General features: G+C 42.0%; 1 protein-coding gene across 7 annotated transcripts in view; it reads left to right on the top strand.

Moving 5' to 3' along the window:
- Nucleotides 1–13,056, top strand: part of LOC108050469 (filamin-A-interacting protein 1) — a 79,737-nt gene extending 66,681 nt beyond the window's left edge. For 6 of the 7 annotated variants that reach the window (XM_044460335.1, XM_017132168.2, XM_017132169.2 and 3 more), the window contains 5 exons: nucleotides 5,572–5,873; nucleotides 6,154–6,378; nucleotides 10,648–10,843; nucleotides 10,933–11,614; nucleotides 11,700–13,056. In XM_044460335.1, coding sequence (XP_044316270.1) covers nucleotides 5,572–5,873; nucleotides 6,154–6,378; nucleotides 10,648–10,843; nucleotides 10,933–11,614; nucleotides 11,700–12,726 — 2,432 coding nt within the window. In that variant the 3' untranslated portion in view covers nucleotides 12,727–13,056. Of the gene's footprint in view, nucleotides 1–5,571; nucleotides 5,874–6,153; nucleotides 6,379–9,904; nucleotides 10,115–10,647; nucleotides 10,844–10,932; nucleotides 11,615–11,699 lie in introns of those variants that run through there. The other variant, XM_017132172.2, reaches the window with a different exon arrangement.
- Nucleotides 13,057–13,463: the final 407 nt, after the last annotated feature.

Here is a 13,463-nt window from a genome sequence, read left to right as displayed (position 1 = left end):
ATGCGGGAGTGTTTTAATATAACGGAAAATTTAGAGACAAATTATAGATTACTACAGTATAATAGACCTGAACATAGCCCATTTTAACTAAATTGCCAATGGAAATCTGTGCAAAACAAAAATATTTTAAATAGAGTTTAAATCAATTGTGTGTGTGCAGTTCACATAAATTTTACTTTAATCGTAATTATTTCAAAATTTATAATATATGAATAGAAAAGCGATTTGTGTTAATAACCAAAAACAATTCGATTTTAATTGAGTCATGACGTCTTTTTAAAATTACTTTAAAATGTATGTCCTTCTTGGATATGTAGCAATGGCATTGCGTAAATTACGTTTAAATATACCAATTTTATTTTAGAAACTTGTCAATGAAAATTTATAGAAAGTAGACCAATTGTTCAATACCATTTGAAGGACAATTTCGGTGCAATTCAACATTGGTTACAGAAAAAAATGTCAAGCTACAATTTGATTGAAAATTTCGGCCTTTTGATATTTTCTAAGATGCGACGCAATTTCCGCTTGTCTCTTTCATCAAACTTTTAATGCAATCGGTGCCCGTATATCAAAAAAATATTGTGCAAAATAAATAAAAGGCCAACAGAAAAAAAACAGAAAAAACAATACAGAAACCAAAAAGCATATTTTGCTGGCCGGCACAAACATGAACTTGGCATAAACATTAGGTTTTACCCTGTAGAAAAAAATATGAAATTGAGTTTGGGCAGGGAGTAATTGAAATATAAAGAATAAATGCTCAATTAACACAATTTAATCAATTTGAATTACGCCTTACAACTACATTACCTACTCATAAAATGAATAAATATATTTATCAAGGGTATTACCAGTTCTAAACCTCTATGTTTTCCCACTTCCTCTACTCACTCATTGGCTTTCCAGTCATGAAGCTTTTTCCTGCGGTCTTTTCTATCGTGGGACTTTTGTTATTATTTTCATTCGTATGCCAACCGCAAAATAATATGAAAAGCACACATAAATCGGTCATATGTATAGTAAAGATTGGGAATTAAACGCATAGTAAACATTGGAAATTAAACGCACATATACTCGCCCCACTCAGTCATGTAATGATTAATTGGACAATTTTGGTATATATTGCATTATTTTTGTCTATTTTGCGCTCTTTGTTGTGTTTTTGCGTTTGAAAAAAAAGAACAGCAAATGTTTTCGTGCACAACTTATCTAAAAATAATCATTAGAACTTGAGCCAAAAACGAAAAGTGTTTTAAAGGCTTATTTAGCTGCTGAAAAAAGATAGGAAAAATAAATGGAAATGCGCCAAGCGACGACTCTACGACCTTGAAATGTGCGTTTGCCCAGACGCATGAACTACAAATACAAATACGAATTAAATACAAAATATCCAACCGTAATGGGTGAAATAAAAATCTCTGCCCTGATGTGCCATAAATCCCTTGATATATGTCTTTCATCACCGCCGACAACGCGGGCAGTTTGAAGCGATCTGTTCATCATAGAGTCTTCCTCCTTTAGTCTTCCTCTGATTGACATTCCGCAGAAATCGATCGTTCCTGTCTATATATGCGTATATATAATCCAAAACGCAGTGCGAGTGGCCTGAAAAGTTCTTCCGCCGGGCTTCATTACCCCCTAGTTCCCAACCTCTGTTTATTGGGAGTTGTTTATAATGACCCAGCTGCTGGCCTTTTTTTTGTAACCAAACAAATTGAATGGCACAAAGCATAATTTAGTGCAAATATTGTTTACAGTTTGTGTCATTAAGGGTGTGTGAAAAATGAGTAGAATGGCATGATCATCTGTTGTTTTCAATTTCATTTAGAGGAAGTGTACATTTACGAATGTGGATGCCTCTTCCGGCTTGTAAATTGTTAAATTAATGGTAAATTAAAAAGGTATTTTGGAGCACAGGTTTTAACACTAATTAAAAACAAATGGTAAATTAAATAGGTGTTTTAGAGCATAAACAGAAATGTAGACTGGTTTTTACCATTACAAAATGTATTATCGTATTTTATCTAATCAACAATACATCATTGCTGTTGTTTTGTTAGATACGAAAAGGTTTGCTTAATTAAATCACTTTATTTCAGCTAGTAAAGGCTAATAACTTTGTGCATTCCTTCTTTAAAAATCTCTGTTAAAAAGCTTTTAGCTTGGAACATTCCATGCTTCTCATAAATGATTTGCGAGCATACTTGAGATATTTTTTTCATAACATATTTAGCTCAAATATGTCGAGTAATTCGCACAAATTCGCTGCCAGGCACTTGACTCTCGCCCACTGAAAGTGCTTCTGTCTCGTTGCTAAAACAATTTGTTGTTAAATTGCAATTAAAGCAATGTCTATTTCTCTTGCAACCCCTGGAAACCCTTTCCTCGTTATCTGAAAACTTGGTGTCCAAAGCGAAATAAAACAGATACAAAGTTACAGATACAGACAGTCGACAACGCTTAAATTTTCCAGTCGAGTCGAGTCGAGTGAAGTGATTTTGGTATGCTTTTTTTTCGCGTCTCCTAAACGCAGCTAATTGAAATGCCAGTTTGCCAGTTTCGACTGGCTGTTGTTCGTTTTAATTACGCGCATTTTCATTGGACATGTTTTTGTGGGTCGCCATGGGTTAAGACAGGTTGCTGTTGTTGCGGTGCCGCTGAGTTGCTGAGTTGCCTGTGTTGAGTTTTCCAAAATCCGCAAAAAAGGCAAAAGCAACAGCTGCCTAATGCCAAATAAGATATTTCGGAATTTCAATTATTTTCCATCGCCCAGTGCAGGTCCGTCCGTCCCACTGTCCGTTCAGTGTCACACAGTGCCCACTGTGCACAGCATCGCATTCGCCTCGACACATGTCGCGTTTCAGCAAATCCAAATCCCAACCCAAACTCAAACTCAACTGAAATCCCAACCCAAACCGTCATTATGAGCTCGGCTGACCGAATGCGAACCCTGGACACTGACACAAAATGTTTGCGAATTGCTGATGGGTGCCGGTGATGTTGATTGATCTTGTATGGGGGAGAGTCTTTCACCTGGTGGATGTGGATGTGGATGCTGCACCAGGTGCAAATAATACCGCCAGCGAAAACTCACAAACACTTTCTATTGGTTTTCACAGACAATGCTTGCAATTTTGTTGTTAAAAATAAACATTTTCTAAACATGCGTTAAATTGCTTTTGACAGAATACCAAAGACACTCTTATAAATCCAAAAATTTTATATTTTATTTAAATTCAGTAAGTCATTAATCTATGAATGCAATATTTATATAATTGTTTTGTAAAGATGGTTTTTAAAATTGATACACCCTAACCTACACCCTTCTTTTAATAACCAAGTAATACATATAACTGCAACAATAATTTACCAAATGAAAACCAGTAATATTTGGGAAAATCCACGTGCCCAAATAAACAGTTTTCACACCAGCACGAAAAAAAATCCTCACAGGTCGAAAATTTCTGAATGAAATCACCCGCTGCTGAGTTTTTCCGAGACCCATAAAAATCCAAGTGCGGCATGGGCTGGGAAATGGGATCGGGAATTGGGAATTGAGAATATTGCGATCCCGGCCATATAACTACTGAGGTGGTCGGTTTCTCAGCCATAAAATTGACCCATCGCCCTGGGAGATCTGTCGACAACTTGTTGCGATTCGCCAGGGACAAAACCGGGCCGTGAGAATTTTCTGGCTGAAATCGGGGGAAAATCCGCGACAGGACTGGGAACTGGCCAATTTTCTTGGCCTTGCAATTAATTGGTCGTAGCTAATGTCACTTAATCGCCTAATTGCCATGAGAAATGTCCCTTGCATGGCCATTCAATCTTCTCGAATGTCGTCGTGTGCCAGACTTGTTCGAGTCGTGTGTCATTGAGATATTTCAGAGTCGTGGAGGAGGGGGGATCAGGTGCTGCTGAAGGTCTGCCATTAATAATAATATTAAATATGTTCTTAGAACACAGTGAAATGGGAAAAGCCAAAAACCTATCATAGCTTGGCTAACACTGTTTTGCAGCCAAGGAAATACTTCTGCGAGATTGTTACTCTCTTCACATTTTTTTTTGCTTTAATCAAATCATTCGAAATGTTGAAAGTCTCAAATTTTTCAATAATTTATGCTTTGATTTGTTGAACACCAAGACATTTCATGCGAATCTGGTTTCGTTTATTTTACAGTTTCAGTGGCTTGCTTCATTCGTAAACATTGCACAATCACAATCGTTTAAAGCGGCTAAAATCGAACGCTAACATTTAAGCCACATTGCAACGGCGGTTTTCGACTAATTTGTTAATTAATTTACAGCATTGATTAATTTCCTGCAAGAGCAGGTTTCATTTTATTAAGTGAAATAAAAAATACTTATGGTTAGTTGACTATTAAAACACTTTCGATAGAAAACACTTAAAAATTAATTTACTCTTACAAATCCGCTACTTTTTGGGTATTGTGTTTTGATACCCCGCAATTGCCTATTACCTTTAATTTAATTGATATTGTTAATACACAGATTAGCTGCAAATCTTTTTTCAATTCGCATCGCAGCCTCGATGACACGATAATTTACTTTCCCGGGGTAATGATCTTGATGACAACTCCGGAAGGCAACTGATTTCTTTCATTACTTTCGCCTCGAGCAATTGTGATATGGCAAACTTGTGCAAACATTGACAACTTTGTATGCGCGGCTTTGGCTATAAATTTATGCGGTAACATAAAACCGTCAAGCGTTGATTATGGACACATATGCACACTCGGATATACATATGTGTATGCCAGACTCTGGGTTTGGCCACAGCTTCGATTTGGAGTTGGGCCGACGGACGGCGCGTGGCTTGTAAGGAAATCGGGCTAAGTTATGGACAAACACACGAGCTGGCCGATCGATGGATCGATCATAGCGGTTACTGAACTCCCTCGCCCGGCATATATCTCGTTTCGCCACATCGTTCCCTAGCAAATCCATAAGGCTTGTCAAGGCCAATTTGTTGGCTACAAAAATTGGCCACGCATCCTCTCTAATTGACGACCCCCCCGTTGAGAGGCGATCTGGTAATTGATGATGATGGCCCAAGGCGTTATTAGCTGGTGACGGGGGGCGTGGCCCGACTTGCACCTATACATATACGATATACATATAGTGTGCTGCCCGCTTTCCCTTTTTGTCAATGGAGTTATGCAAAAAGAAAATTTACTGCTGTTGCGGTTTTTTCTCGACCATATCTTCTTTGCGGGCACGAAGCAATTACTCATGTAATTTTTTTTGCCCTGGAGAAGAGTGGATCCACAGTTGGGTGAATCACGGTTAGCTCATCATCGTTAGCTCATCTTCAACGACAGATAGATTTCCATCTGCCAGTTGATGAGCAACGGCTTTCGACGGATTGAGTGTTACGTAATCCAAGGGATTTGTTATTTTTTCGGGTTACAATTTGATAATGAATTGTACTTTCGATTTCTTGGAATTTGTGCTTAAAACCATTCGAAATTAATGGATATGGTTCGCTTTTTGATACCACTATTAGCGCATTTCTAATTTGTATATATGTTTTTTTTATTCTTTCAGAATCCCTTCGTTCTGGCGTGGATCAAACCGAGCTGCTGGAGCTGAATAATGGACAATCCGCAAGCGGATGTCCAACTCCGCCGATGGCTCGTGACTCGAAACGGTCCTCCATCGGCAATGAGTTGCCCTGTGAGACGGAGGCCAAGTTGAAGAGGTGCGACATCCAGAGCGGGATTATCCCCCAGAAGACAAACATTTCCGATTCGCAAGGATCCAAGGCAGCTTCCCCCCTTCCACTGATCAAACCGGACCAGGATGTCAGTGGTCAGAGCAAAGCAGTTACGTTTACCAGTCCAAATGAGGTAAGAAATTGCTCTATTAAAAATACAATTCAATACAGATTTATGCTATTTAAAAATACAAGTCAACACAAAAGATTATAAAGTAGTCAATTGTTAATAAATAAATAGCTTTAAGAAATGTCATATTGCCAATAATGCAATAAAGCAATTAAAAATTTCCAGAAATATTAGAAACAATAAGCACATGGTTTTGCATAATTTGCAGTAATTTCGATAGTTCAATTGGGAAACAATTAATTAATTAATTCCCTTGTTATCTTCTTTATTTATTAAAATCCAGTGCTTGCCCGATGAAGTTGGAACGTCGGTCAGCTCGATGACGATGCTTGCCACGCCCCGTGCGGACATAGCCGCCCAGTATCCCGCCCTGAAGCCCTTCACGAATAGCGGAGTCTTGGACTACGCCCGGCTGGCCAAGTTCTTCCAGGACAACCAGTTCGAGCGCATGGAGGAGCACCGCCAGATCCTGGGACTCGCCGTGATGGTGCAGTTCATGTCCCAAGAGGTGAGTTCTGAATTTAAAGAGTATAGGGATCGGGGATCAGTGAGGGATTTGCTTGGGAAAATAGGCGCCAGGGATTTATCCTTCCGCAGCCCTTTGAAGGCATATCGAATATATGTATACCGAAGTATATACTTTTCCCTGCCCTTTGTAAGTGTCGGACACATGTGCAGGATGACCTGCTCTAATAATTCCCGAATTGTTTCACATGTGAACATGTGCACGCTGCATTGTTTGAGAAATTTGTCTTAATCTATGCTTAAAGTTGAGCTAATTTTGTTTAATTGTGACAGTGCCGGCTAAGCCGAAACCCTGAAAACTGAGCCCGGGATATAGGTGCACTTTTTGTGTTTGCACTAATTAAAAACTATACCGAAAATGTCGAACAAAAGTTGGAAAAATCCCCAGCTCTAGCTCGTACCCTTCCTGCCTTTTCGTTTTCTGGTTCCTTTGTGTGAAAGCCTTTCTCCGGTATAAAATGAAAGGGTGTGAGGCGATGGCACATTGAAGTTGCTCTACGGACCAGCTATTCAATTAATTGTTTGCCATTTTCGGTGTAAAGGATTCTGATGAAACAACGAACATTCGCGGGTATATGTGTGAGTTTTGGCGAGTTTTCTGATTCAAAAGGAAGTTAAAGGATGCGGAAAATGATGGCTAAGGCAGGCTTTTTTTGTCAAATTTTACCTGCTGTAATAGGCAACCCATCCTTCAATAACAATAACAAGGCAATAAAAATCGGCGACAAACGCGAAAAACATTATTTTAACATTTGCATATTATGGAGGACCTTTCCAGACATCATTTGGGTACACCATAAATCGATTTATGATGATGTTTGTCTGCTGACTTTTAAACCACAATTGATTTAGGTAGAATTGGGAAATTGTGATTCGTCTGAACTTGTCAGAAACAAAATACTCTGTGCAGCCGGTTCCCCAAGCCTTAGTGTGTTACCAAAAATGTTGACAATTGCGTAAATCCATTGTCTTCAGGGCAGCACATGCACAATGCTGTGAGGATAATGGAAACAATTGCCAGGACCAAGCTGCTTCTGCTGCTGGAAAATCAACTGATTTTAGCCGGTCTTATGCAAGCCGAAAGTGACACAATACACAAATGAAAAGATAATTCCATGTGCCATCAGCTGGTGCCATTGTATTGATGTCATTTGCGTTGGCCATTTGCGAACGATTCCTCTCCTTTTTTTTTTTTGAAAGGAAAGTCATTAATGTGGAGAAAAATTCCGGATTCACTTAAGCTGTTGTCGGAATTTTTGCACCTTTAGCTGGGGGAATTTGCAGGAAGTAGCAAGGCAGGAAAAGAAGAACCCAAATGGTTGATTCACCAGCTGGGGATTTTCCAAAAGGAAAAATAAAAAGGAAACATTTTTAAACAAATAGTATTCAAAAGTTTAAATGTCCTAGATAAATTAATTTGTTATTTATTTATTTATTTATTTTTTAAAACGTTTATAGTGTTTTTATTCTCTAATCTTATGTATTCCCCCATGAGCTCACATGTGTTATTTTATTTATCTTTAAAATTATAAAAACCAAACCCAAAGAGCAAACTTAGGTGAAATAACATAAATGACTTTAACTTTTCCAAAGAACTCTTGGCGCTTGCACATGTTCGAATGCAATTTACATATTATTCTAGATATATGTGTTGTATTTATTTAAGGCACGTTTCGAAAAAACAAACCGAGTGTGATTAAGGGGAATTGTGGGAGAGTATACCACAATATTTGGCTAAATGGTCGAACGCGGCTTCCCGTTAGGCCGCAAATGCAAACATGCGAAGGATTTGTTTGCTTGGGTGGAAATTTCGGGGAACGAGGCAATCGCGCAATGTTTTCCCACTAAAAGCCTAAACTGATGTTGCAACAGACGCAACATAAATATTTATTTAAATATGATCCAGCGAGATTTCACAATTTGGTGTGAAAACCGTGGAAGAGCAATTGGTAAGGTAGGGACAAGGACATCGCCCGGAAAAGGACAACCAGGCTCGTGTCCATTTTTATGTGATTTTTACGGCGCGTTATTAAATGCGAAGGACAAATGCCGTTTGCCCTAAATACAGCAATTACTAAGCGAGCAACATGAAGTTGCCTCGATTACCGGCAAAAGGATTAAATCCAGTCGAGCCAGTTTCACGGCGACAAGTCACTAATTTCAACACTTTAATTGCGAACGTCCTTGTCAGGTAATTGTCGATGTCTTCGACTGGTCATTCACTGCCCACTTTGACTGTCATCTGAAAATGCCATCGGCCAGCGAGACACTGAGATTGTCACTCTGAGACAGAGATTTCGACTGAGACTGGGATTTCGGCGGAGACAGCGACATGATGGCTATTAATTTGCTGGACAGGAGCGGCGACGATAGGCGTGGATTTGGCGATTTGCAATCAGCATGCATCGCTTGGCCGGCAACTCTTAATTTGGGAATCAGATTTGGACGGGCGACAGTCGGCAAATACTGCAATCGATTGGGACAATTTAAAACCAGTTAAATAAAGATTTGCAGAAATTTTCGGGTGACAGTCGAAATAGGCAGTGAATTTACAAAACATTAACCTTTCAGTTTAAACGCAGGAATATTCGAAAATATAGATATAGATTATAACGTACATATGCAAACGTAATCTTAGTTAACCCGATTGCTCAATAATTTGTTGAACAATTAAATAGAATTTTTAAGTGTATGGCCCTATTGGTCATGTAGTTTGGTTTTAGATATATTTTAATATAAAATTCACCAAGACATGTGATTATGATTAAAGTGTATTTTGATAGTAAAACTGCCATCGAAGTGTTTTATTGTGGTGTTTCTTCTGCTTAAAATATTAATTTTTTTAAAAGCTGTGTATCATAATTTGTTAATTCAAGTAGAAAATAATCTCCTAAGCAAATTGCAATTTGCTATAGTTAAAACGAATTAGTGACAGTCTCGTGAAAATGATGTCCTCCAGTTCTTTTAAACCCACTTTGAAATCCTTTGAGGCGCTTTGCACTTCGACACGCATCCACCCAAAGTGTTGCAGAGAAGGTGCGCGCCATTACGGCGAATTTGAAGTGCCTTCTAGCCGCCCCAAAAATGGAAAATTGCTTACCACCTTCAGCTGGCAGACGTGTGACCAATGTCCCTAGAGGCCGATCCCAAACCACATGAAGTTGGCCAGCAATTGCTAAGCCTTCGGGTGGATCCGCCCTGGAAATCGTCGGTCAGCGAGGGCGTGGTTCACCCAAAGGGCTACACCCACATTGCATGGTTCAGTTTTTTCTCCTCGGTCTGGAGCAATCCCGAACCCTTCACCCTTTTTCCCAGCATGTTTTTAAAAATGCATTTTTACTTCGACCGTCTGCCGCGAATCCCTCGTAAATATTTTGCTGTTCATATCCGGGGAGTTTCGTTTGATCCGTCGCTACCTGAGGAAATCCTACTCCTCTGTCCATTTCTGTGATCTTTCCCTACCTGCTGGTGCTGCCTATAAAAGCAGATGGGTGCCCAAAAATTGTCATCAGTCTACTTTAAGTATTCGTGTTCAACACACAGCTCTGCGCTTAAAAAAAAACAAAATGTTTAAGAATTTTGAGTTCACCAACGAAAATCTATCGGCACAGACCATGGATTTGGACATGGATCTAATCAGTTGGACGGTGCCCAGCACCCCAACTAATACTACTTTTATGGATAACTTCAGTTTTGGCCAGGCCTTTGAACAGCAACAGGTATGCTTCACACAGAATGTTTAAGAAATAGTTAAAGAAAAAAACAAAATTGTTAAACAATTTATCATATACTTATGAACTTAGTAAACATTTTTGTAAAATAAATATTAGTAAGACCTTAGTAACTTCAAACTAAAATATATTTTGAAGATCAGTAAATGTTTAAAGTCATTTAGTTGTGAACCTCCAAGAAATCTGCTTTTTCTTAGAGCAAATAAACATAAAAATTGTTCAAATTTATTGTGTGGGATTTTTCCTACGACCTTTGACCATAATACGAACCTCTCAAACGATACCCTCGAAACACCATTGTCTGCCCGCGGAAATTCCCTGGCTCAGAGACATTGTCTCAGCGACATTGCCACTCAACAATTTGCCTTTGTGCGACTTCCGTGCAAAACTCTTGAAATCGAGATGAAAATTTCATTTTAATTACTCGAGGAGGGTTTACCTACCTGCCATTGGGCACGAAGTTTATAGCTGGATTTATAGCGACTTTAACCGTGATTGTTTGTTTCTTTTTGGGATTACAGCTGGATGCGTTTGCCTGCAAGGAGACCAAAGAGCAATGTGCCCGGACCAAGGGAACGCTGGAGGAGACGATCGGACTGTTGCAGCAGACGCAAAGGGATTGCGAGCAGCTGCGCGAGGAACTGCATGCCAAGGATGTGGAGTGGGTGCAGCGGCAGCAGGAGCGGGATCATCTGCATCGCACTGAACTGAAGCAAGGTGGGTACTTCGATTAGTCTATATATCCCACAAGGGCTGTCATAAATGTCATAAATCGATGACTAACTAGTACGTCATTTATTAAACAGCCGAGGAGAAAGTAGTGGAAGTGCAAATGCTTGCCAAGCAAAGGTTCTGCGAACTAGAGTCCCAACTGCTCGCCAAGGATGAGGAGGCCAAACAGGTGCAGCAGGCCTACCACATGGAGGTGTCGCACAAGCTCACCCTGAAGCAGGAGCATCTGAGCACTGCCGAACAGAAGATACTGGAACTGCAGAAGCGGCTGCAGAAACTGGAGTCCCAGGAGCAGGAGAACCGCGAGAAGCTCATACGCAAGGAGAACACCCACGCTGCCCGGCTATCCGAGGCCAACCAGCGCGAACAGGAGCTGAACGATCGGGTCAAGAGCCTCAGCAAGGAGCTGAACACTTTGAAAGCCAACAAGGAGCACAACGAGCGGGATCTGCGGGATCGGTTGGCGCTGTCCCAGGACGAGATCTCCGTGCTACGCACATCCTCGCAGCGCCGCAGTCCCAGCACCAGTCTGCCGGACACGGCCAGCGCCGAGCTCAGCCGACTGACCAGCGAGGCCGACAGCCTGCGCTGCGTCCTGGAGCTCAAGCAGGCGGAGATCTCCTCCCTCAGCAAGGCCAAGTCGGATCTGATCCGTGAGAGCGAGGAGCGCATCAAGCTGGGCAACCGGGTGGCCCTTCTGGAGGCACAGAACGAGATGTTGCGCACCGAACTGGAGGCCAAAACCGAAAAGGAGAAGTAAGTAGCGTTCTCTTTAGCTAAACAATTCGGAAAAATAACGTAAAAGTAAACCCAAACTAACGTACAACTTACTCTGTTCCAGGGACATCCAACAGAAGATGGAGGAGCTTGAGAAGGCCTACAAACACGAGAGCATGAAGCGCACGCGGCTGACCTTCGACAAGGAGGAGCTTCAGTACCACCTTAAGCAGCGATCCGTGCAGCTCCAGGCGGCGGAGGCCAAGTTGCATGAACGATCCTCCGGCTGCCATGACACCAGCTCGACCAACCACTCGCATAGCCGCTGCAGCCTGGGCCGCAGTGGATTGGAGATCGCCGTGACCACATCCTCGCCCACTTCGCCGGTGATGAAGGGCATGATCGAGCGCAATGATTCGGTCAGCTGGACGCTGGAGATCGACGACGAGTCGTTCAAGGGCAACACTTCAAAGATCGTGCGGAGAGCGGGCTCACTGCGGAGCAACACCGAGCGGTGCCCCATCCAGCGACGACAGACTTCGGTGAGCAATGGTCACTCCAATGGGTTGGCCACTAATGGAGGCTCATCCCACGCGCATCCCAATCCCCTCAGCCAGAGCATGTCGGCCACGGCATTGCTCAGGACCAGCAGTAGTTCCGGGGAAGCAGAGGGTCGTCCTCTGTCCCGGGCTCGTTCCCATTCGGTATGCATCAAGGCCTCGGCCTCCAGCTCCGCCGTCTGCGAGTCCCCTGGGCGAAGGCAGAGGCAGCAGGAGGAATTGAACCTGACCGACTGGCACGAGGATGCGGCCCTGTGCGCCAGCTCACCACAACCTTCGATGTCTGCCGAGATGCGTCCACGCAGTTCCACCATGAAGCTGATGTCCAGCGAGGCCAAGAAGTTCCAGGAGATCCAGGAGTCCGCCGGCGAGGCCATGGTCTCCGGGGCAAACTCCGAGGACGAGAGCTGCTCGGCCTCCTCCGAGGACATGATGCGCAGCTCATCCGCCTCCAGCACCGCTTCGGGCGGATCGCTGTCGAAGAGGCCGAAACAACCACCATCCCGCATGTCCATCGAGGAGGCGCTGCCCTGCACACCCATGGAGGTCAGCTGGTCGGAGGACGCCGCCGATGCCAGCGGACTGGCATGACATGCTGCCTACGAGGAGCAGATCGACCAGATCGCCGAGGCGGCCGAAGAGGCTTACGAGAGCGAGGACATTGAGGAGGATCAGGACGAACTGATTGTGGGCGAGGAGCAGCCGGAGCACAGCGACAGCGATGATAGCTTCTAAAGCGCTAAGAAACCAATTTGTGAAACAAAATAATAAGGGAATAGGAGTCGGCACTTGCGACACCGATTTAATATTGAAGTCAAAGTGGGAAGCAAAGCTTGACGTTTTCACTTATATAGACCCGTACAGAAATGATGAAGATACACAAAAATATATAATGATAATTCGTACGTTCTTAACTGAAAATGTTTGTGTAAATATTTGCATTTAGCAGTATGGTAGCTCATAGAAGGCGCTCATAAAATATAATAATCTAACAATTAGTCGAGCACAGCAAGCGGAGCCGTCACAGCAACTTGGGGGATTAGAAACAAATAAAGAGGAGAAAGTACATTTTTTAAACGGGCACGGAGAAGGATCGAAGCCACACACAAAGCTAAACCAAGTTTAGAGCGTATTAAGCTACGTAAATTAAAAAAAAACAGTTTCAAACTAAACAGAAATCAGTAATGGGTAGCATTTAGCTGAAGCAGTATGAATATTTACATAAAACAACCAACTTATTACTATACCACACACTATATGTAATTGTATGATTAGCGATATTGATATTGTATTCTAACCGCAGCTCGCAATCGCTGATATCGTACATG

Source organism: Drosophila rhopaloa, unplaced genomic scaffold (genome assembly GCF_018152115.1).
Source record: "Drosophila rhopaloa isolate 14029-0021.01 unplaced genomic scaffold, ASM1815211v1 contig_2, whole genome shotgun sequence".
NCBI classification, from domain to species: domain Eukaryota; kingdom Metazoa; phylum Arthropoda; class Insecta; order Diptera; family Drosophilidae; genus Drosophila; species Drosophila rhopaloa.
This window is presented reverse-complemented; position numbering and strand designations above follow the sequence as displayed.